The following is a 24,098-nucleotide window of genomic DNA, read 5'->3' as shown; positions in this document are numbered from 1 at the left end:
CTATTATCAATTTAATTTATAAATATCTCTAATCTTCTTACGAGTAGATTTTCGAACAATATTTTGAATAATCGAATCCATTATCCATTATAGTTTTCAAACTTATTGCTGGTTTCTCTTTTAAAAAAAGTTATATCATTATTTTATGATATTTCGAATAAACAAGTTCTTGTATTATTGGCTATTATTACATAAATAGAATTATAATTCGAATTAGAGAGAAATAATTATATCATAAAAATTTATTGTCTTATATTTACACTTTATCAGTTTCTGAAACAGTACCGTGCGCCTGTTTGATACCCTCCTCCACGATTTGATGTTCCTGTTGCAATTCTTTATACGATTGTAAGAGCTTCTCAATCATACTTCTTCTCGGTGAGTCCAGGCGTGCATAATGCATAATAAATTCCACATCATCTCTGACTTTACACTGATCGATCGCTGATTTCATCATGGGATAAATTATATGAAAGAGACGTATCAGTATCGCGGCATGTTTAATCCGACCAGTCTCGATCATCTCGCATAATAAATTGTCGATGTTTCTCGTCCACGCTAAATGAAATACCATCGGTCCGAAATGACGTGTAGATCTCAAAATGTCAAAATGTTTTTCTCTATTTATATGCTCGTAGACTTCTCGCGTGACCGCTTGATAATCCGGATCGTCCGGCTCAAATTGCACGCACGCTCGATCTAATATGAATATATATTCTTTGCGATCTAATAAGCTCTGCAAAAAAAATCGCGATATTAATTACAATATTATTTTATATCTTTCCTTTTTCTTTCGCTAAAATTATATTGTTGCTCTTAAATGTGTACATTTCAGCAAACATACTATAATGAAATTTTATATAGTTTTCATTATTTACTTACTTTTAAATATTCACCTTCAAACATTTTTGGTTTCTCTATCTCCCTAAATGGTTTTGGAAAATAGATTTGTAGAATCCTATCTCGCTCTTGCCAAGTGGCGTGCCTCAATGTACCCTCGGGTTCTCTAATCACTATAAATCTTTTTCTGTCGTTGAGATCAAATGTAATATCGGTAAACACGTATTTAGCAGTATCATGATTTTTTAATGCAGGGTCTTCGCATAATGGCACAGATGGATCTAATCTTTGCTTCACTACTGGTGGCATTTGCAAGTATCTCTTGGCTTTATATTTTGCTGCTTCTTTAGCTTCTTGAACTTGCTCGTCTGTTAAAAATTTATATTCTGGTGTTTTGAGTTTGTGTCCATCTTTACGACTCCGGAAGATCTTTGCATAATCTACTGTCGTCAATCTTTTGAGATACGTCTGAACGTAACTATTAAAGAAATATGGTGCCGGATCTCTTTCTAGTATCGGATCTATATGAAAAATTACAAAAATTAAATACATACAAAAATTTGGTAAGTTTATATTAAATACATAAAATATATAAAATACATAAAAGAATTGCATAAAAAAGCAAAGAATTTAGATACCTTCATATTAATAATAATACCTGTTTCGTTGACATTTGTTGATGCAAAACTACGGCAATTGGAAATTGCACGAGCATACGAATGCCGCAGAAAATTGTTTACACGATACGAAAGCATGATGATCCAGACAATAAATTATTAATACCATAAAATAATCTATACAAAATATAACCTTTCGTTGCTCGAGTCAGAATTTGGAATTCGAAACTCGAAACTATCTAAACCATAGACATATAAACATATAGACATCTAAACCAGTTTCTACAAGGATTGGGATTCATTCATGTCGCACAATGAAGTTTGTTAAACGTCTGATTGGCTGTTGGATAGAAAACTCCTAGGATTCTGAGTTTTTGTCCCATTATAACCAATCAGTTTGTACTTATTAAAAAACTTGTTATATGATAAATGAAATGTCGCCCTTAAACGAAAAGTGTAGTTTCCACTTTTCACTGCTTTACTCTCCACCTCCACTGTTCTCCACGCGGGGCCCACGAGAGTCACGAATATATAAATTTATCAATAAATACATGATTTTTTAATACAAACTGTACAGTAAGTATGGAATATAATTATAATTGCAATAAAATATGCAATAAAAATTTTTTTAAATATACAAGTATCAATAAGTTCAGTATCTCAACACGAATTCATACTTAAGCAATATTGTTGTTAACCTAGAATTTTTTTTGTTTTTTATATTTAAAATTAATTAATTGTTATTTTTAGATGGAGAATTTTCCCAGAGGCGGGAAAAAACCCGCAATTAAGAGATCATCAAATACGGTAAATATATAATTTTTTTCTTTGCCGTTTCCATTCATTTCATGTGGTTTTTTCTGAATATGAAATTTATTTAAACTTATAAAGTTTACAAATATAGAGAAAAGACGTAGCGTTCTTTATTTAAAACTATTTCTTTCTAATTATTCATAGTATATGTATATATGTAATGTATATCTGAAATTAAAGAATTAATATATTTTTAAATTAAATTTTGCACAGAAATTTGCGCATTTATATAAATAAGTTTACTAATCTAATATTTTTATTTTAGTTGTTTGACGAGCAATCTAAATCAAACAAGAAACATAAAACTCAAATAAAAAAAAAAGATAATACAAATATGAGAGAAATAAATTTTATTGCTACTGCAGAACGTTTATCCAATGCAACATTACGTGAAGGAATGACAATTCTTGGCCGAATTTCACGAGTGTCAGAATATGATTTAATTGTATCTATACCAGGCGGAATTTTAGGACGTGTAGAAGTCACAAGTCTCAGCGAGTCATATACAAATCTGTTGCAAGATATAATCAGCACAAAATCTATCCAGTCAAATGAATTTAAGCCTTTGCCAGATTTATATAATCCTGGTAATTATGTAGTGTGTTATGTCAAAAGTATAAATCTTCAAGGAAAATGGTTGTACAGCTTATCTCTGGAACCACAGTTAATAAATCAAAATGTACACAACAGATATCTTGTAAAAAATTCAAAGATAGTTTGCACTATTAAGAGTATAGAAGATCATGGCTATGTAGTTGACACAGGCATAGCTAATGTTAGAGCATTTCTCGCTACTGAGAATGTTGATAAAGAAAAGAAATATTGTAAGTATAACTAATTTTGCATAATGAATTAGTATTGTACAAACATACACAAAATGATTTATTAACATTATAAATTATTTAGTTCCAGGTAATCAACTTTTGTGTATAATTAAGGAAATAGAAACAACAGATTACTCGTTTGTCATCAAATTATCAGCTAAGAAAAAAAAAGTTGATAATGTTATCATACATGAGGTAGCTTCTTTAGATGTTATAACACCAGGAACAAAATTATCCCTTTGTGTGACAAAGGTGCTCTCTAATGGTTTGCAAGTTACATTTGGAAAAGATAACATTGGATACATAAACCAAATATATCTAAACAATCCTTTATCCATGTATACAGAAAATATGGAAGTGACTGGTATATTATTATATATATTACCAACTGTGAAATTGGCTTATTTTAGTCTACTAACTGACGAATCGGAAAAAGAGAGATTGAGTAAAGGCGATATTATACGAAAGGCCAAAGTTTTATATAGGGAATCCAATGGGATAATTTTAAACATATCCAAATCTGGACTACGTGGTTTTGTTTCTTTACTAAAAACCAATGTCCCGTTTGCCAAAATTCCGACCAAATTTAAGCAAGGTTCCACGCATAAGTGCAGAATACTCGCGTATAACTGGATGGAACATCTTTATGTCTGTACAATGGAGGATGAAATTTTAAAACAAAAATATTTTTCAGCTTCTGATCTTAACTATGGCGATATTATTACTGTAACTATTACCGATATTGATACAAGTAATGGCTATATACATGTACAAGCAGGAAACGTTTCGGGATTTGTTCCACCGATACACGTATCTGATAGTGGTTTAAGTGCATTAAATAAATTGAAAATCAGAGATAGCATTGAAGCAAGAGTCTTGCATCTCAAAACTTCTAGTTACAATATGAATGTAATGTTTACTCTGAAACAGTCACTAATAAAAAGCAAACTACCAGTTTTACATGATATTCATGATGCACAATGTGGATCAAAATATCATGGTACAATCACTAAAATAGATAAAAATGGTTTACTGGTGAGATTTTATGGAGCTCTAAAAGGATGGGTACCGCGCACTGCATTAAACAGCGACACACATAATATGAATTGGAATTACTCTATTGGTCAAACTCTTACTATATGTATTGAAGATATAGAAAAGAATGAAAGTAAAATGAAACTAAAGATCGTCACTGAAGAACAAAAACAACAGACTATAAGTTTTTCTATTGGAGAAATGATCAAAGGAACAGTTACAGAATCGTCCATTAAGGGAGTATACTTGAGGATACATGGAAAAGATAATGAAAACGTCACGACAGGCTTCTTACCAGCGGGTCATATGGCTCCATGTATCGAAATCGGCAGTTTATTGGCATCAAGATGTACTCCTGGAGATGTAATTTCAGCTTTAGTTTTCGCTACAAAGCCAGGTCTAATACTATCGCGTACTTTTGTGACAGAAGAAAAATATAGGAGTTTTGATTTATTAAAAATAGGCGATTGCATTCCATGCACAATCAGAGATATATCGCAAGACGGCGTGAGAGTTATTTTACCTATCGAGAATTATTCGAAATTGGGATTTGTATCTTATAAGCATATTAGCAATTTTGAATTATTACACGTAAATCAAATATTATTCGTTAAAATCACGGCTATCAATACACGAGAGAAATACTTAACTCTGACAATGGCATTGAAAGATGTATGGGATAGTCCACTGGAGAAGGAAGTTAAAATGATGACAGCAGTGGATGTTTTGAGTTTGTATCTCAACAGATTATCGGAACTAGCAAAGAATACGTTTTACGACAACAAACCCATTTCATCGGCAGTCTTGGGTCAAAAGATTACTGGTATCGTCGAAAAGATTACCGAACACGGTCTTGTACTACGATTAGATAATCATTTGATGGGTACAGTACGCAAAGATCATTATTCCGGCGAGTTTCAAGTTGGGGACAAGGTGTCCGGTACAATCTTGTGGAAGAACTACGTTCACGAACTCGTTGATGTATCATTATTACCGAGAATAATAAACAGCATTAGTTCGAAACAAAAAACATTACCGGAACTTCCCACTGGAGTTGTGCTGAGAGCTGAAATTTTAATGATTACGAAGTGGTTGATACTTGTTTTGATAAAACGCAATGGTGTAGGATATTTAGCAACATTACCCGTCCGCCGACACCTTAATGACATATCTCCCGATTTAACGCCTTACACAATACATGCCAGAATTCGATTATATGTTATAATAACGGGAAATGAATCTGATATTGTTCCTGTCTGTATGCTAAAGTCTGCATTTGAAACAAAAATCCCAAAAGATACAGCTGCAATTACGAAGAAAAAATTAAAAAGAAAGAAAATATCCGAACAACACAATGTAACACTTACAAATCTACCGGAACAAGTATCAGGGAAAGATAATAAGCAAGAAAATGAAGCCGAAATCAAAGAAGATGAAACTAGAATAAAGGATATAGATCAGTACTCCGAATTAAGCAATGATTCATCCGATGAGAGTGAGAAAGGGGAAGATGAACCAATTGCTGATAAATTACATATTCAAGAATGTGGATTTTCCTGGGACGATAAAGCAAACTTAGCTATTTCAGCTGAAACATCTAGCGATGATGAAGAGGAACCTGAGGAGGAACCTAAGCGAAAAAAGAAATTAAGCGCAGCCGAGCGTCGAGAACAGGAACGCGAGAAAGAACGCAAGATCCGTCAGCGAGAGGAAGCTCTGGCGAGTAATAAAATACCCAACTCGACGGATCAATTCGATAGATTAGTTTTATCGAATCCCGACAGTTCCTTAGTCTGGTTACAATATATGGCGTATCATTTGCAAGCTACGGAAATTGATAAAGCGAGAGCGATCGCGAAACGAGCTATCAAAACGATCAATTTCAGAGAAGAAAACGAACGGCTAAATGTATGGAACGCTTGGCTAAATTTAGAATCTAGATTCGGTACTCCGGAATCTTTGAACGATGTCTTCCGGGAAGCTGTGCAAACCAATGACGCATTCAAAATATATACACATATGTTGACTGTACATGCGGATGCTGGTAGAAAGATCGAGTTAGAAAAATTGATCAACACTATAATTAGCAAGTTCAAACAAGATCCTCAAACGTGGATAAACTGTGGTGCTGCGTTATTGAAGATCGGTCTGAAAGAAAAATCGCGACACATTATGCAACGGGCGGTGCAATCGTTGCCTGCGTCTCAACGTAAGTGCATATATTGCAACATGTATACATATATATTAATATTTTATTTTTAATTATGTGCACATTTCTGTTACAGATGTGAATTTGTTGGTAAGATTTGCGAATTTGGAGAACAAATTGGGAGATAAAGAACGAGCACAGACTTTATTCGAGCACATTCTGAGTTCTTATCCAAAACGTGTTGATGTATGGTCATGTTATGTAGACTGCTTAATAAAATCTGAAGACATTGATATAGCTAGGTATAGATACCTTAATACATTTCAAGCATGAGAGAAAAATAATTAACACATTATTTTAATAATATAATTTTTTAATATGATTTTTTTGTTTTTATACATTTATAGGAGAGTATTGGAACGAGCCTGTGTTCAAACCCTTCCAGCAAGAAAAATGAAGACTTTATTTACAAAGTTCAAAAATTTTGAGGAAAGGTATGGCACACCTGAAACTGTAGCACGTATAGTACAAATGGCTGCTGATTATGTCGAGAAACAATGTAATAAATAATAGTATAATAAATAAAAACTGTCTAAAATTAAAATCTCTTGAATCACCAATTAACTTGATTTTTAGCTTAATTTTTACTTATCATTTAACATAATATACACATGAGAAATTAAATTCAAATCCAAAATTACAATTTTATTAATTGCGTATTTTATGATTTTAACGTCACTACCATGTTAAATTTATCTGTCAAATCTCAATTTTTATCACAATTTTAAATCACAATTATTATTTCATATTCCATACATACATACCATACATATCATATAGCTTTAGTCAGAAAAACGCTAGAAATGCTTCGAAGCGTTTGATCAATCAGGATAAAAAGAATAAAGCTTTCTTTATTTTGATTGGTTAATGTGATATTTCAAAGCATCTGTAGTATCTCGCAGAACTTATGTTCAATTTCAGTTTTTTTGTTTTTTTTTTACACTGGCATCACGACACAGTCACGTGATCATGTTCACGTTCATGCTGCGATTTGCAATAAGCATAGAGATTTTATATAGGATGCGTTCTGTTTCACGCATTGAGCGCATAGATCGCCTGAAAATCTATAGTTCACGTAACATATATTATAGATTTTCAAGTGACTATGCACTCTATGCGTGAAAAGGGACGCAACCATAGAAAAGATCTATGGCAATAAACGTGTCATGAATTTGCACTTAACATATTAGAAACTAGCTCTGTGCATACATGAATCAGCTAATAAATCGCGTTGTGTCAGTTAATGGACAGCGATTGACATTCAATTGTTTTGCACGAAGGTTTCATATATCATCGCAAAAAATGGTTATTGCTGTAAGTATTAATTTCATTATTTTAATACACAAGATTTCTATTGAAGCTCTCTTGGCATTGTGATAACAATGTTATGTTAGAACTTTTCTCTTAATTAATTTTGCGTAGTTGCCTATTATATCATCATAGTAATAAAGTTTTTCAAATTTAAGTGAATAAATATTATTGAAATAGATAAATATTATTGTATCTAATATTATAAATATGACATCTCTTATTTAAGAACATGATTTTTTATATATATATTTATATATATATAATACAATTATATATATATGTGTGTGTGTGTGTGTGTGTGTGTGTGTGTGTGTGTGTGTGTGTGTGTGTGTGTGTGTGTGTGTGTGTGTGTGTGTGTGTGTGTGTGTGTGTGTGTGTGTGTGTGTGTATATATAAAATATTTGATTTGATATATATGATTTTTAAGGTTGGAGATAAATTACCCAATGTGGATCTCTTTGAAAATACACCAACAGACAAGGTGAATCTAGCGCAAATTGCATCTGGGAAGAAAATCATTATATTTGGTGTACCAGGTGCATTCACACCTGGCTGTTCAAAAGTATGAAATTCTTTTTAAAAATTAATTGCTATTATTTTTTTTGATAACTAAAAAGACCTCAATATATATACTTTCATCTTAATATAATAAAATACAAATTTTTGTTTATATATACTATTTTAAAACTCAATCTTGTTATGTATTAATTTGTATTAATGCCTTCTACCTGAATTTGTATATATATATAACTTAATAAATTTTTGAAAATAAGTTTTATATAATTTTTTGTTATAATTGAAAGATGAAGTAAAAAATATTGATACAAATTAATACAAAAAACAATATTGAGTTTTAAATAGTATATTAAACATATATAATAATGTACATCTCATATATATATGATATATATATATATATATATATATATATATATATATATATATATATATATATGATATATTAGTTTTTTTCTGATATATGTTATATGATAGAATAATTATTAATCTCAATTTTTAGACCCATCTTCCTGGTTACATTTCAAAAGCTGATGAATTAAAATCTAAAGGAATTTCAGAAATCTTTTGTATTAGTGTTAATGATCCGTTTGTTATGGCAGCTTGGGGAAAAGAACATAATGCAACAGGAAAGGTATGCTTATTTTATTTTAATTGTGAAATTTGTTAAATTAAGATAATAATTGGTTTTTTATATTGTAATGAAAATCTTATAATTAATTCTCTCTTTCTTTCTCTATGTTCATCTGTTTTTTACCGAAATTATTTTTATCGTTAGGTACGAATGTTAGCTGATCCTAAAGGAGATTTTACAAATGCTGCAGATCTTATTGTAGATCTGCAAATTTTAGGAGGTAAACGCAGCAAACGTTACTCTATGGTTGTTGAGAATGGAACTATAAAAGAACTCAATATTGAACCAGATAATACTGGTTTGTCCTGCTCCCTGGCAGATCGCATAAAAGTTTAAAACATGTTATCTTAATATTTTTTTCTTCCAATTATTTTCACTTTTCATTCATTAATATTTATATTATTAATATTATATCTGATCAACTGTATCTTTATTATGAAAAAACTATTGTGTGATATTGTTATTTTTATTTTAAATTCTAGAATACATTTCTACGATTGTTTTATGTAATACAAATTAAAACATGAGATACTAAGAATTACTTCAAAAAAATTTTACAAAAATAGTTAAGTTTATGTTTTCATAACATACAAAAATATTTTTTTAATTAAAAAGCTCTTATTTTCAGATTGTCATGATTGAAATATGACATCAAAAGTATAAAATAATTAAATTTTTTTCTTGCAAAATATGTTAAAATATTTCTTGCATTCAATAATATTAGATGGCGTAAAATGGTAAAATATATACACATACTTATAATATCTTGTATTAGTAAATAAAAAAAAAAAATGTATATCTTAGCTATGTTTTTTATCATTCGTTGAAAATGGGAACAACCCTTATAAAACAGTTGATCAATGTTTAATAATTCATAAAAAAATCTACAAAATCTTAAATATTAGTTTCATATACACATATTTTATTTATCTACATACACATAGTTTATGTGATAAAGACAATAATAATAATAATAATAATGTGATAATCTTTCTTTTATGCTCATATCAAACTATTAATATATATTTAAGATTGAGACTGAAGATTGAAGTTCGATGAATCAGAACAAAAAAAATGTTAAGTTCCTTTACATTAATCAAATTCCAATCTTTAATCATGGATTTCTTCAATTTTCAAAGCATAGTCTATACAGGTTTAAATAAAGCGATCTTTTTTAAGATGATTTTAGGTATTGTCTTGAGAAAGACTATAAATATCAACCAACGAATACGATTCTATAGGTACAAGAGAATAAAAGTCCTGTGATCATATTATCTGAACCAATCAGAGCATTGCATATAGTGGCTGGTAACCCATGATTCTTTGCGCTAGCGGTGCGAATGCGAACTGAGGTTTTCTAATCTCGACTGTCGTTAGTGTGTACATAGTTTGTGGTGGAAAAAAAGCTGCGGCGGCGGCGTCTGGATTTGCGTTAAATTTTATGATCTTTTACGCCTGAACCATCGGCTCGAATCTGATTTTACAGCCGTAAGTATAATCGTGCAACGATTACATTAGCAATTCGCGCTCGTAGATACTCTGTGACGTGCGCGTGCTATATCCAAGAATAGAGAAGATTCCAAGCCCAATGTCACAGTCCACGGTCGTGTGAGTGCCAAAATGTCCAAGTGGCTGATCATGTCGCGAAAATCGGTGGTCGCGATGGCATCGACACGCGATCGTCCATCTTGATGCAATCACGCGTACGAAATAATATCCTCGCATCCTCGAAAGGTTTTCCCGACGATCATGCTGAATAACTCCTAACCCTCATATGGAATCCATTGTCAGATTCCGTGATAGTTGAGATCTGAAAATGACATAGGGTAATGCGGAAAAGACTTTCGTATTAAAGAGAGAGAAAGAGAAAGAGAGACATAAATTGTTTTCTTTCTGCCTGAAACTCTTTGTTAATGATATACGTTCTGTTTAGAACATTTTTACTAATTTTTGTATTCTTATGTGTGCACACATTTATGACGAATGCATTCTGATCTTCATACATACACATACACGGACGAACGCACACACGAAATTTATATATATATATATATATATATATATATATATATATATATATATACACATATGTAAAATTTGCATGCACGCGAGCGCGCGAAATGTTGTTTCCTTTTTCGTTTAAACAATTTCTAAATATTATATTATATATATATTATGTTATATTATATATATAAAAAAATATTTTAGAAAAATAAATATACAAATCTTTTTTTTTTTGTAAAGGTAATAAGAGAACAATAAAGTAGTGATCTACAGATGACAAGTATTCTTTTGTAAAAAATATTACACTTTTGTTGAGTTGTGGTGTTTGGTGACAAGTGTTGGTATATCAAGAATTGAAAATACTGTAATATTTTAACGTATATTTTCCATCTTTCTTTATTTAAAGAAAAGTAGATCATATTTGCTTCTAAAAAAAGATTACAGATAATACTTTTACAGAAAATTTTGATATAACACTATTATTTTTTTTTATTTTGATGATAGTAATGAAAATATTATAATTTCAAAAATATAACTCTAGAGAAATTCTTTATATGATACATCTCCACAAATTTCTTGTACAATATACATATGTAAATTTCTTTCCAAAAGATTTTATAAATTAAAATATATATAAAATAGTGAGCAAATTTAAAACAACATATAAATTAGTCATAATTTTTTAAATATTTATGCTAAGTAACATTGAAGTACATACTTGTAACTTGAAATAAAGATAATTATAGCTTAAAGTATTGATACCACATTTATTGATATATTTGATATATGAGATCTATATAAGATACTATAAATAAAGACATACACATACACATAGAATTTTTTCGACTTTTCTATAATAAGCAAATATCTTTAAAAAGTTTTATTTTTAATTTTTATTAGTTTGCTACAGAAAGGAATTCTATACTTATTAATTGTGACAATAAATTTGTGATAGTAAGAATATAATATATTATTTTATATATTTTTTTATAATATATATTGAAGAATTGTGATTATATTTTATTTTAAATATATGAATTATATTGTGATTTCTTTCTGTATTAAATTCTAGTTGAATAAAAAAAATATATATTTTTAATATTATAAATATTGTATTAAGTTCATTATTCACATTTTTAGATGTCAACTGGACCTACACATAAACATCGTTATAAAAATGTAGGATTAGACTCACAAGAATTACGGAGGCGCAGAGAAGAAGAGGGAGTACAATTAAGAAAGCAAAAACGTGAGCAGCAGTTATCAAAACGTCGCAATGTCCCTAATATTGTTCCAGATGAGGATAATGTTACAGCTACGGATGAATATTCACTTCCTACAACACAATCGGTAACATAATTATTATTATATTGTATTTTATTTACAAATACAAATATATGTTGCAATATATATTTTGTATACAAAAAAAATTTGTATTTTAGCAATCCCCCGGTATTATAACAACTGAAATGGTAGATGCATTATATAGTCCTAACATACAAGATCAACTGGCTGCAACACAGAAATTTAGAAAATTATTATCAAGAGAGCCAAATCCTCCCATAGATGAAGTGATACAAACAGGAATTGTGCCACAATTTGTCGAATTTCTTAAAAATAATACAAATTGCACTCTACAGGTTAGAATATTATTATAAGTATAAAAATATATATCAAAGGAATATAATAAATGATATTATTGATTGTTAGTTTGAAGCAGCATGGGCTTTGACAAATATAGCAAGCGGTACATCTCAGCAAACACGTATCGTGATAGATGCAGGAGCTGTTCCTACTTTCATTTCTTTACTTGGTTCTGAATATGAAGATGTACAAGAACAAGCTGTTTGGGCATTGGGCAATATTGCAGGGGATAGTCCCGAATGCAGAGATCATGTATTAGCCAACGGTATCCTCCCTTCACTTTTGCAGTACGTTTCCTTGTTTTTATATAAATTATTTTCATATAAATTATTTATTTATCTCTCATTAATTATTATACTTTATAGTGCAAGGATTGCAGAAAATTAGAAGACACAATGATAGAACCTAGACATTAGCTTCATAATATCACATAATTTTTTTTAGAGTACTATCAAAGGCGACGCGTCTCTCAATGACCCGCAATGCGGTATGGGCATTATCAAATTTGTGTCGAGGAAAAAATCCGGCACCAGCTTTCGCAAAAGTCGCACCATGTCTACCGGTATTAGCACATCTTCTTAATCATACTGATTATGATGTACTTGCTGATGCTTGTTGGGCACTTTCTTATTTGAGCGACGGTCCAAATGATAAGATACAAGCTGTTATCGATGCCGGTGTTTGTAGACGCCTTGTAGAACTTCTTATGTATGTCAAAATTTATGTAGATCGGACGTTATATGTGCAAAAATAATTTTATTTAATTGTGTCGCTAATAAAAAAAAAATATTATTTTCAGGCATGAACAGAATAATGTAATAAGTGCAGCTCTTCGTGCTGTAGGAAATATAGTTACCGGAGATGATGTGCAAACTCAAGTTGTGTTAAATTGTTCAGCATTACCATGTCTATTGCATCTTTTAAGTTCGCCACGGGAAAGTGTTCGTAAAGAAGCTTGTTGGACAGTTTCTAATATCACTGCTGGTAATCCCCAGCAGATACAAGTATGTCACATCGGGAATAATACTATATAACTTTATTTATGTATTATTAATGTTTTTTTGTAAGAATATGTATATATACATATATCTTCTATATATATAAATATTTTTTTAGGCGGTGATTGATGCTAATATCTTTCCGGTTTTAATTGAAATTTTAAGTAAAGCTGAATTTAAAACACGTAAAGAAGCAGCTTGGGCAATTACAAATGCTACTAGCGGCGGAACTGCTGATCAAATTCGATATCTTGCAATGCAGGGATGTATTCCGCCATTGTGTGATCTACTTACTGTTATGGATGCCAAAATTGTTCAGGTTGCTTTGAATGGATTAGAAAATATTCTGCGTTTGGGAGAACAAGATGCACCTATGCATAATGGTCTTAATCCTTATGCAGTTCTTATCGAAGAATGTTATGGTAAAGTATTAATATAGAGAGATTTTATATAGTAAATGATTTTCTAATTTATTAATATCTTTTCCTAATATTTTTTTAGGCCTAGATAAGATAGAATTCTTGCAATCTCATCAAAATATGGATATTTATCAGAAGGCCTTTGATATTATTGAGCGATTCTTTGGATCTGAAGAAGAGGATACTAGACTTGTGCCCTCCATCGATTCACAAGGGCAGGAATATCAATTCACTGCACCAGATTCTTCCCAACTACCAGTGCAAGGCTTTGAGTTTTAATCAATTATATTTAAATTCTGAATCTTATTTCATTAAGTGTTATTTGTTCTATGGGGTTTAAAGTATCTCTAAAATCGATACAACAAGACATGATTTTACTTACTTGCCCATAAAACTTCAATTTATTTGTATTAAAAATACTAATAGAGTAACCCAAAATTATCCATTTTTTTTCATTGAATTAAAAACAGTAAAATCTGTATAATTTTAATGATTTTTTTTTTCTCATTCTGGATAAACTGTAATGCACTGTGTATGTTATGATGTAAAATCTCTTTATTGTTTTTGAAACCTATGTCAAATTGCGACAATGTTTGCATTAAAACCTTGAAACAATTTGTATAGGAACTTTATAGACTCATACCTGCATGTATTTAGTGTATGAGATGTTCAGTTTATGAGGCATAAACATTTTAGTGCTTAAGAGTAGAAGTGAAGACAAAATGATCGAGACAATTTATCAAGGCAGATTCATATCTCGTCCGACTTTTGACTGACACAATTACGAAAAAATAAAACTAGCATTATATCCTGCGAGATACTAACTGAATGACTGAAGTACGCGACTATGTAGCCAACACGGACAACATTACGCAACGGGGTATTCATCTTATTATACTAGATAGAAACATGACCAATTAAACTTTTTTACTGTAAATACGTATCTCGTAATTTTAAGGCTATTCTATACAGAGTGCCCTTAAGAAATAAAGTAATAATCGCATCTGTCCATCAATACAATATTCATCAGTTTAAAATTGGTTGAAATATTTATTGTATTTTATAATAAGCATGTTTGTATCAAGATACATACAATGCTTAGTTCTTTTGTATTAATAATCATGCAAGAGAAAATGCTGATTCAGCTAATGTATAAACTTAATCTATTTTTGTCCAGTATCACAATTGGTTGGTCTTAATCATAAACATCTGCAAAAGTTGAATGATTGAATAAATGATTTTTATATATTATATAGTTTCATAATTAAATTTTTTTTAATATTACGTTTTTTTCATTCCTTTTGTTATGCAGGTGATAAAAATAAATAGTATTGGATTTGTACAGCACATTATTGTTAAATTTTGGACATTCTGTATGAAAAGTCTGTGACTGTATATATATATAAAACATATTTATTATTTAGGTTTGACGACATACTATACTTATATTATATAAATTATATATACCATCTCGACTTTCAGTTACCGATTTGAATTACGACAGAAAATGACTGTACTATAATTCAGTAATTGAAACTTTGCTGATTTATCATTTTAGCCAATTATGCGGCTATAGATATTTATTGCCAATTTATGAAATAACTAATCAAGTAATACGTAGACATAGAAAAAAAAAATTGTCATGTATTGTGCGTGCCGTTTCTAATTAAAATGTGGGAGAAAAATCCTCTATAAAATTATTACTTGAGAAAGCATATAAAGATATTTTTTCGGTATTTTTAATCACTTAAATCAACAGCTTTTAAGTACATTGTGAAATATTTATTAATTAATTATAGAGAAATAGTTTTCTGTTATTGTAGTTATTTTAAAACAACTTTTAACTATTTTGACATTAATTGTGTTAATAAAACCTACTATTATCCTGTCAATTAAAATGCATGTAGATTGAATTAAATATGTATTTATGTATAAATTTATCACTAATTTCTTTTGTTTAAAGATATATTTCATTGCTTAAAGAAAATTGAAAAATTCTGATGATGAAATGAGCATCGTGAATATATATTTTATTTTATTTATATATATATATTTCCCCAAGAGTTATATTATAAATTGATAAAGAATTTAAAATAGAATTTATATAAATAATTGTTAATGTTCATGTTATTTTAAGTTGATTTTTTTATTAGTTTTTAAAAAATATTTGAGAAAAGGAGGTATTTTATGAACTTGATATTTCTGATTATATAGAATTATAAAAAAAGCCTATAGAGGATTAACAATCTTCTATAAAAATTATATAAAAAATAAAAATTACACCAGATCAGATACATGACAATATTTATATTTCATATATGTGAATCATTCTTTTCATATCTACTATGTTATGTAGGGTTGTGCTAGAGTTGTGTTCCGATATTCACTGCCAGTACTTAAAATCTATAATATATGACATAAACTATAGATTTTCACTGGCAGTGAATATCGGAACGCAGCTTAGATATTTTGATTTATTTTTAGAACAAGTTTGCAAATAATAAACACCTAATAAATATTTTTTTTATATATTATTTATTATATATATGAAATCACATTTTATACAAAATTAAGTTTTTGTTACTTCTTTATGTTTATAATTGTAGTAATAACTTGCTTGTAACAATAACATTGTAATTTTTCTAAATCTATTCCGAATTATTTTATTTATTAAATTAAAATTATAATGAAAAGGTTTAGATTTATAAATTGGCAGTAAGTATGATATGATACTAGACATTATTCAATTACTGCCAGACTGTACAGACTGCCGACTGACACATTAATACGAAAATCGAAATATACACATGAAATAATCCTAATTGTATTTTATTTTAAAGCTAAATAAAAATATATTCGGAAATATATATATATTAAATCTCCCTAGATACACAACAGTGTCATTATATTTTTTGAAAATACATAGAAATATGAAATTCTGATTAGGAAGATTCATTAAAAATAAAATTTATTTCGTGTAATATTGACATAATAAAATAAAATTAACACACATAAATTTTATATTTCTTTAATTTATAATCGGGGAGAAACTTGATCATGACTGCCATAACTATCATATAGTTTGCATTCTTGCAAATGCAAAGAGAATTAAGGCTCTTAATTCGACACTATAGTATATTGGGACAATAGACATTAAAGGAAAAAAAAAATGATACTTCTTGTATGAAATAAATTATTGAATTTAATTAATAAGATATATGAGTGACGTGTAAGAAAAAAGATCCAATTTATGTTGTATAATGCAAGAACAAGAAATTCAACAAAATTCTTATGATTACTCAATTCTGATAATCTTAATCTGACATAGCTATAGTGACAATTTAGGAGCCTTATCTTCCAACACATTAAATATGCATCTTCTAGGTATTAATTCATATCTTATTAAATTTTGTTGTTCTCTCTACTTATATCTAATTTTATTATTTACAGAACTGTATTATTTACGCTAAGTGCCTTTATTGAATATTATTTTCGCAACTAAGATTGACAATATCTTAAATGTGGTTCAGGTTGTACGGATATAATTGCTGCATCTGTAACGCGCGTTACAAGTGCCATTAAAATATCTTCATCAATGCTTTTTGATAGTTTATGATAAAACTGATCCTCTACAAACTTCAACTTTTTCTGTGATGATTGATAATTGTTAGTTTGCATAGTAAAAATGTAAATAGCTTCCCTAATTAAAGGGCTTATTTTATCACACAAATTATGTAATGCTTTTATTGCTTTTGCATTGATATTTAATACATTGCGAATTAACTGCAAAAAAATTGTTTATATAAGCTAGCTGTGTAAACAAAAATTAAATTTGAAATGTATATATACATACCACAACTTTTTTTGCTGAAGAATGTTTCTTTAGTTTATCAATGATCTCACCAGCATCATCTCCAAAATTTTCTGGATTTAATTCTAGAAAATCATCAATATGTAAAACATTGCTTAGTACATGTGCCAATGCTGTGGCTAAACAATCCATTGTGCTTGTTTCATTTGCAAATAATAGAATAATTTGAGGTTTATTCCCAGGATTTCTTGATATTGTTTCATTTATTGCAGTTGAAATATCATTCCAAGTATCTGATTCTTGATTATAAAATGTTGCTTTAATTTTTTCAAAGGATTCAAACTGTGAAGTAAGATTTATGTGCTGTGTTTGTTTTTTATTCAAATCTCGAAAATAAAAACCAACTATAATTCCTATAATTGAAATAATGATAGTTACTAAACAATAACTATTTGTAGTTTGTTTCTTTATAGACTTGCAAATAGATAACTGAGAATTTTCAGGTAAGAACGTTTTCTTTGAAAAAATATCATTTTGTGAATGAGAAGACGGTCTTTTCTCATCTTCCTTCATATCTTCATCAGAAATTTTTTTTAATTGTCCATCATCAGTGCTATCATCTTCAGTTTTACTTTCAGATGAGTTTAATTTTGATTGTCTAGATATGTTATTTTCCATATCTGAATTGTGGTAATTATTTTGTGAACAATTTTTTTCTCCTGAGTTTCCTATAGGTCTTCGACATTTAGGTGTAGGTGGTTTAGATAATGGTAAGTCATGAGTCTGCAAAACAGTAACATATTATTTGTTTCACAAATAGAGATATACATCTTAATAAAATTTTTCACAATCAATCTTACAATCAATACTTCTGTAGTGAGTATTAATACATTCTGTAGTCAATACTGACTTTATTATATATTGGCAAATTAATTGTGTTTTACAGATAAATGTTGCATATATCAATAACATATAAAAATAAGATAAAAAAAAGATAAAAGAGAAATTATAATGTTATCTACTATGGTCGATCAAAAAGTAAAATTCTCTGTTTTATGATTTTTATTTATCATATGTGCATAAATTGGATATATTGTGTTAAAATAAAAGCTAACTACTTAAAGCTAAAGCTGACTACTTTTTAATATAGTCTTTATATTTTAATATGATAAGGTCATTTATATACAAGTTACAAAAGTTATAAAAATCATAATAAAATAGGAAACCTTACTTTTTGATATACATAGGCTATTACATAGGCTGCATTCGGCTTGATGCTGTAAATGTTTCATTAATAAATCAGGGTAAAGAAATCTTTGCCCCAACTGACCAAATAAATGCTTTCAGTACTTACAGTATCAAAAGTGTTACAAACGCAGTCATAATATGCATAAGAACCGGAAGTTCTATCGCAATCGAAGATTTTCTCCGCTTCTTTCATTGATATCGTTTAATAAAGTTACGAAAATTTTAAGAAAAATGATGGAGCAATAATATTAGAGATACCTCGTTCATTTCGCAATTGATGAGCACATTTCTTCTTGACGCGTGAAAATGACATAGGACAGTATAACCTTTTTTTTTATGCAGGTATTTATTGCCGTCAAGAATTTGTTATTCGGTTTAACAATATAACCTTATGGAATTTTTGGTCAGCAACTGTCAGTTGTGGAGAGACTATGGAGAGCTCTGTCGGTCGGTCGTGAACTAACTACGGATTCGTTATTTATTGACGATTTCTGTCAAAAATGTGTCGTCGGTCATCGCCGTCGTGACAACTGATAATGCAAAAAACTTGCGAGAGTAATTAATGGAATAAAGACCGTTTATGGCATTGAAACTTGATCTCATTTTGTCTAACGGTGTCACCCAAAACATAGAAGAAGAAGAAGAATAAAGATTGATTTAAACCGACCGCGATCAAAGGATCAAACTCACGCCGGTTGCATAGGAATCGAATTCGAGTGACATTTTTTAGCTGTTCTATGGTGATAACATGTGCATTAGTCCTCTGAAGAAGATATGCCATTGGGGACCACTCTCTGCTCTCGGTAAGTGATTCCTGCCAACCGGCATCGCCGCGTCAATTAATCATTGTGCGGTTAGAATCGACCGAATTGACAGTTCATTTATCGTCTGCATTTGTTAATGACATTTATCAATCATAATTCTGAATCCTGGTACAATTATGAATTTACATAACGAAGATAACTTGATAAGATTATAACTTTTTTTATCATATTGATTTGTATTGCAGGAATAATAAAGATAATTACGTTAATGACGATACACTGTAGTAAACAATGGTGGTCTCCAGAGGAAAATATTTTAGCTGCTGCCAGTTTTTTATTGTTCTTTACACTGAGTGGGTTAACATTGTTTCATTTTATCAGCGCGATCTTTGAAGGACCAGGATATCTTAAATTAAAATGGATGCCGGTAATATATTACACATTTGTAATAAAATTCTTCTATCCTCAATCTTTCATTTCCAGAGATAGAATTCTTTAAAATTAAAGTTTCCTATTGCACTGATCTCTTATCACTTTGTATTTATCATTTGACATGTATATGTGCATTTAAATTTGCATTATTCTATAATAAAAAATTATATTGTTACTTAAATGGCCTTATCATATTTTAATATAAAATTGTAGATTTTGTCTATAAATTTAATAAATAATAAAACATAAAATATAAAAGCAAATTAAAGGAACTTAAATTTTATTATTATTATTTATCATGTAATTTGCTTTTAGGAGAAAATTACAGATACACAATATTTACAATATTGTATTGTCTGTCAAGGGTATAAAGCACCAAGGTCACATCATTGTAGAAAATGTAAGATTTAATACAATATAAATATTCTTTTTTAATATTTTTAAAAAATTTGTTGATTTTTATTCATTAATAACGAATATGATTTAAGAATAACTTTTTAGATGATTTATAATTTCTTCTTTTATATAAAATATATTTAAAATCATAGTACAGGCAGAAATGGGGATGATTTCTTATGGAAATACAAGTTGATAATGTAGAATGAAATTTTTCCATACAAGGTTTTATTTTTGGAAAATTGACTTTGAAGATTCATACTTATGCACTTGATTAATAATGAAAATGGGGATCAACAGATCTTCAAGAACCTCAAACATTTTAAAATAAGAATATCTAACATCTAAAAATAAGAATATTTATCAATCTATTACATTACAAGATGTTAATATAGCGACTCAAAATTAAATTGTTGTAGAACTTTAAACAATTGCATCTGTCATATATTAGAGCTTAGTATTTTTATAATCTACATTTCAAACAGAATTTTGGAGATTTATACTTAAACATGACAATATAGAATTATTCTTGCTTGGCTCATGCTAATAGTCTAAATGCTTAATTTGCAAGTTTGTAACACAATGTGTAACGCGATTGCCGACCAGTTGCTACATTAACACCTTACAAATGATAAAACGCTGATAAATGTATTTATTTTGAATAAAATAAAATTGTGGAGTTTCTTGAATTATAATATATTAAAATTCACACATAAATTTTGTCTATAAATAATTCTCTTTTTATTTTTTATATTTTAGGTGATCGCTGTGTAATGAAAATGGATCATCACTGTCCATGGATAAATACATGTGTTGGACATTATAATCATGGTCATTTTACGGCATTTTTAGCAAGTGCAGTCGGTGGTTGTTGCGTCTCCACTGTTATATTAATTTCCTGGGTTGCGACTGTGTTATCTCTGAAACCATTGCCATTCCCACCACCATCAGTCTATACATTAATATTAGTAGTGTTTAGTATCGGTTTATCTATTGGTGTTATATTTGCAGTAGGAATGTTGTTGTATTTTCAGGTAAATAATCTTGGAGTCTCATATGTTCACATTTTTAAAATTTTACTATGTTCAATTTTAATGCATTTTTAAAATTGCATAGATGTTAGCCATAGTGCGAAATCGAACAGAAATAGAAGATTGGATTTTGGAAAAGGCACGATGCCGGCGAGATAATACAGATATTAAATATGTACATCCGTATTCAAAAGGATGGCGTTTCAATATTAGTCAGGTTTTTACATGGGATTGCAGCCCAGTCGGCGATGGCATTACATGGCCTGTTATTGATGGCTGTGATCAATACTCATTAACGGTGAGATTTTATTATATCAAAATAATAATATGTTAATTCATATAATAATTATTAATTACGTACAGCATATGTAAACTTAAAATTTATAAAATGATTATATATAAGTTTGCAGCACACATATATATGTACACACACACAATAGTCTCTCTATTAATTTGAAAGAACACCATAATTATTTATATAATATACTATATAATTATAGAATGATACCCATGTCTCAATTGGATATAACATTTTCTGATATCAATCATATCTGAGGATAAAATTTGCACTGATCGAAGAATTATTGTGTTATCAAAAAGTATTAATGAGACCCTCCCTAATTATACAGTATTACAACATATACATATATTACACAATATACCATGTAGTATATATTATTTAACATATCACTGTTTTATAGAGGGAGCAACTCGCACAAAAATTAGATAAACGGAAAAGAGCGCGCAAGTATAGAGTTGTAAAAACTGCCTCAGGATCAAAACTTCCAATTGGATATGGGTGTGGTGTATTTTGTCATCCACCTTGCACTGATGAACCTCGTATCAAATTGGATATAGATGATATTATGATTGTAACACGTTGGAAAAAGTATGTTTTAAATTGTTAATTCTATATTTTTGATAATAAACTATTTTATTTATGTGTATATATGTATGTATGAGTGTATATATCTAATCTATTGTGCGATAAAAAGAGTTTTAATTTCTTACAGATATTGGTTATTTGGAGAAAAAGAGCAGAAAGGAGAAAATAATGTGGGATCGAAACGTATTAGAGGATGGTTTCCACGCCCCTGTGTGATCGAAGTAATAGAAAATGATTTATATGATTCAGATAACTTGTTAAAGGACAATTAAACTTTTTTGAAGATATGTAACAATATTTATGTGCGCTCGAAGAAATGTGAACAAGGTCGAAGTAATAGAAAATGCTAGCAATATGCCAGTAATACAGCAGCAAAATCATGATTGATTTTGTGATAAAATTTGATATACCTCTTCATTAAGCTTAGTTTTTGACAGTATGTTGTCGATATAATATAACAGTTAAATGCAATAAAATTTGAGCATTATTTTTTATCACGTCGAGACAGCAAATTTCGAATAGTATTGCTACATCAAACATACACGACAGAGAAACAGTAGAAATCAAACAATCTATTTTCACAATGTGATACGAAAAAAATGAAACCCATTATCAAATGACACGATAGTGTTTCGCGGCAAATCAGGCGCAGTAATAGCGAAACGGACCGTATATCTATACTATTGAGCAATTACGAATATCTTGAAATATCGGATCTAAGTAATGGTTGAACTGATCAAGTTTTTAATAGATTTAATTTTATTATAATAGCTTAAATTTGTTTTATAAAATAAAAGTTTTTATTTTTGCTCTTTGTGTCCTACAAAGAGATGTTACCAACCAAAGTCTCAATTAAGATATTTATTTAAGGAAACTGTTCGTGTTCTTATTATTTTTATTATTATTGTATAAATTTTACTTATTTATTATTCTAAATTTTTTATTTTATTTTTATATTTACAATAATAGTTTCTATATTACATTTATTTATTTTTTTTGTTATTGTTTTGCGGCATATAAAATACGAATAGTATATATTCTCTAGATTTTATCAAAGCGACTTTTTTATTGAATTTTCTTACATGTAAAAGAAAAAAATTATACTTCAAAAATAAAAATTAAAAAAATTTTGAATAAAAAAAATTGCTTGATGATTTAAAATTATGTTACAGACCTTCATAAACCTTCATGAAATAAAAAATGATCCATATTCATGTCTTCTCCTATATTAATTAATAAATGAATATTATACAGAAGGAAATACATATATTATAAAGATCAAGGTTATTATTCTGAGATGATGCAAAAGTTACAATCAATGTGTTGCGACATTATTACGCGTAACACATTTGATGATAGTGAAAGGATCGTATTAGACTCGCGAAATACATAATGGAATGCAATATGCGATAACCTAATAATTATCTAATAACTATATAATAAATCTACTATCTGACAAATCGGTTTAATAATTAATAAATGAATTAATAATTAATTAAAAAATTACTTAAAAATTAAGGCGACTTAATTAACGATCTTTTGATATATAATGTTACACATAACATTTAATAATCAATGTATATAACATCAAAAAGATCCTTGTGAGCAACTTTTGTAATTTTATTAGTTAATTACAAAATATATCTGCAATTTTTCCATCTACTTA

The 24,098-nt window shown here is 29.0% G+C and overlaps 6 protein-coding genes across 7 annotated transcripts; 4 read left to right on the top strand and 2 right to left on the bottom strand.

Moving 5' to 3' along the window:
- Positions 1-227: 227 nt before the first annotated feature.
- LOC126853225 (28S ribosomal protein S22, mitochondrial) lies at positions 228-1,723 on the bottom strand. Its single transcript, XM_050598820.1, has 3 exons — positions 1,499-1,723; positions 883-1,361; positions 228-736 (listed from the first exon to the last, which is right to left on the bottom strand). Exons 1-3 carry the CDS (start codon positions 1,593-1,595, stop codon positions 257-259), a joined length of 1,056 nt encoding a protein of 351 aa, XP_050454777.1. The 5' UTR covers positions 1,596-1,723; the 3' UTR covers positions 228-256.
- Positions 1,724-1,913: 190 nt separating this feature from the next.
- Positions 1,914-6,882, top strand: LOC126853200 (protein RRP5 homolog). The gene is made up of 6 exons (XM_050598757.1): positions 1,914-2,033; positions 2,208-2,264; positions 2,536-3,094; positions 3,177-6,338; positions 6,415-6,580; positions 6,686-6,882. Exons 2-6 carry the CDS (start codon positions 2,208-2,210, stop codon positions 6,846-6,848), a joined length of 4,107 nt encoding a protein of 1,368 aa, XP_050454714.1. The 5' UTR covers positions 1,914-2,033; the 3' UTR covers positions 6,849-6,882.
- A 506-nt stretch (positions 6,883-7,388) lies between these two features.
- On the top strand, positions 7,389-9,611 carry LOC126853230 (peroxiredoxin-5, mitochondrial). The gene is made up of 4 exons (XM_050598824.1): positions 7,389-7,652; positions 8,077-8,211; positions 8,668-8,799; positions 8,944-9,611. The coding sequence occupies exons 1-4, from the start codon at positions 7,548-7,550 to the stop codon at positions 9,133-9,135; spliced, it is 564 nt and encodes a 187-aa protein (XP_050454781.1). The 5' UTR covers positions 7,389-7,547; the 3' UTR covers positions 9,136-9,611.
- Positions 9,612-10,155: 544 nt separating this feature from the next.
- Positions 10,156-16,731, top strand: LOC126853215 (importin subunit alpha-7). The gene is made up of 8 exons (XM_050598807.1): positions 10,156-10,287; positions 11,944-12,153; positions 12,246-12,443; positions 12,514-12,734; positions 12,892-13,155; positions 13,247-13,451; positions 13,564-13,867; positions 13,947-16,731. The coding sequence occupies exons 2-8, from the start codon at positions 11,944-11,946 to the stop codon at positions 14,141-14,143; spliced, it is 1,599 nt and encodes a 532-aa protein (XP_050454764.1). The 5' UTR covers positions 10,156-10,287; the 3' UTR covers positions 14,144-16,731.
- On the bottom strand, positions 14,138-19,326 carry LOC126853224 (uncharacterized). 2 transcript variants are annotated; one of them, XM_050598819.1, is made up of 3 exons: positions 19,182-19,326; positions 17,718-18,458; positions 14,138-17,647 (listed from the first exon to the last, which is right to left on the bottom strand). In XM_050598819.1, exons 1-3 carry the CDS (start codon positions 19,188-19,190, stop codon positions 17,363-17,365), a joined length of 1,035 nt encoding a protein of 344 aa, XP_050454776.1. In that variant the 5' UTR covers positions 19,191-19,326; the 3' UTR covers positions 14,138-17,362. The 2 variants fall into 2 exon arrangements, with proteins under 2 accessions (XP_050454776.1, XP_050454775.1); XM_050598818.1 differs by lacking the exon at positions 19,182-19,326 and adding an exon at positions 19,030-19,177.
- A 252-nt stretch (positions 19,327-19,578) lies between these two features.
- LOC126853222 (palmitoyltransferase ZDHHC6) lies at positions 19,579-23,524 on the top strand. Its single transcript, XM_050598816.1, has 7 exons — positions 19,579-19,726; positions 19,933-20,114; positions 20,435-20,519; positions 21,275-21,549; positions 21,632-21,844; positions 22,248-22,435; positions 22,560-23,524. Exons 1-7 carry the CDS (start codon positions 19,672-19,674, stop codon positions 22,702-22,704), a joined length of 1,143 nt encoding a protein of 380 aa, XP_050454773.1. The 5' UTR covers positions 19,579-19,671; the 3' UTR covers positions 22,705-23,524.
- Positions 23,525-24,098: the final 574 nt, after the last annotated feature.

The sequence above is a fragment of the Cataglyphis hispanica genome, chromosome 11 (assembly GCF_021464435.1).
Source record: "Cataglyphis hispanica isolate Lineage 1 chromosome 11, ULB_Chis1_1.0, whole genome shotgun sequence".
Lineage (NCBI taxonomy): Eukaryota > Metazoa > Arthropoda > Insecta > Hymenoptera > Formicidae > Cataglyphis > Cataglyphis hispanica.
This window is presented reverse-complemented; position numbering and strand designations above follow the sequence as displayed.

Bases quoted from the DNA above. Each gene is read 5' to 3' on its own strand.
- LOC126853224 (XM_050598818.1), bottom strand. From the start codon at position 19,116: ATGAAAGAAGCGGAGAAAATCTTCGATTGCGATAGAACTTCCGGTTCT. The intron at 18,459-19,029 runs GTAAGTACTGAA...ACTGTTTTGCAG, and splicing joins TTTGTAACACTTTTGATACT to ACTCATGACTTACCATTATC. The intron at 17,648-17,717 runs GTATGTATATAT...ATTTTTTTGCAG, and splicing joins CTTCAGCAAAAAAAGTTGTG to TTAATTCGCAATGTATTAAA.
- LOC126853200 (XM_050598757.1), top strand. From the start codon at position 2,208: ATGGAGAATTTTCCCAGAGGCGGGAAAAAACCCGCAATTAAGAGATCA. The intron at 3,095-3,176 runs GTAAGTATAACT...TAAATTATTTAG, and splicing joins TGATAAAGAAAAGAAATATT to TTCCAGGTAATCAACTTTTG. The intron at 6,581-6,685 runs GTATAGATACCT...ATACATTTATAG, and splicing joins GAAGACATTGATATAGCTAG to GAGAGTATTGGAACGAGCCT.
- LOC126853215 (XM_050598807.1), top strand. From the start codon at position 11,944: ATGTCAACTGGACCTACACATAAACATCGTTATAAAAATGTAGGATTA. The intron at 12,444-12,513 runs GTTAGAATATTA...ATTGATTGTTAG, and splicing joins ATACAAATTGCACTCTACAG to TTTGAAGCAGCATGGGCTTT. The intron at 12,735-12,891 runs GTACGTTTCCTT...AATTTTTTTTAG, and splicing joins ATCCTCCCTTCACTTTTGCA to AGTACTATCAAAGGCGACGC.
- LOC126853225 (XM_050598820.1), bottom strand. From the start codon at position 1,595: ATGCTTTCGTATCGTGTAAACAATTTTCTGCGGCATTCGTATGCTCGT. The intron at 1,362-1,498 runs GTATTATTATTA...TTTTTCATATAG, and splicing joins AACAAATGTCAACGAAACAG to ATCCGATACTAGAAAGAGAT. The intron at 737-882 runs GTAAGTAAATAA...TTTTTTTTGCAG, and splicing joins TTGAAGGTGAATATTTAAAA to AGCTTATTAGATCGCAAAGA.
- LOC126853230 (XM_050598824.1), top strand. From the start codon at position 7,548: ATGAATCAGCTAATAAATCGCGTTGTGTCAGTTAATGGACAGCGATTG. The intron at 7,653-8,076 runs GTAAGTATTAAT...ATGATTTTTAAG, and splicing joins CGCAAAAAATGGTTATTGCT to GTTGGAGATAAATTACCCAA. The intron at 8,212-8,667 runs GTATGAAATTCT...CTCAATTTTTAG, and splicing joins TCACACCTGGCTGTTCAAAA to ACCCATCTTCCTGGTTACAT.
- LOC126853222 (XM_050598816.1), top strand. From the start codon at position 19,672: ATGTGCATTAGTCCTCTGAAGAAGATATGCCATTGGGGACCACTCTCT. The intron at 21,845-22,247 runs GTGAGATTTTAT...ACTGTTTTATAG, and splicing joins GTGATCAATACTCATTAACG to AGGGAGCAACTCGCACAAAA. The intron at 22,436-22,559 runs GTATGTTTTAAA...AATTTCTTACAG, and splicing joins ATTGTAACACGTTGGAAAAA to ATATTGGTTATTTGGAGAAA.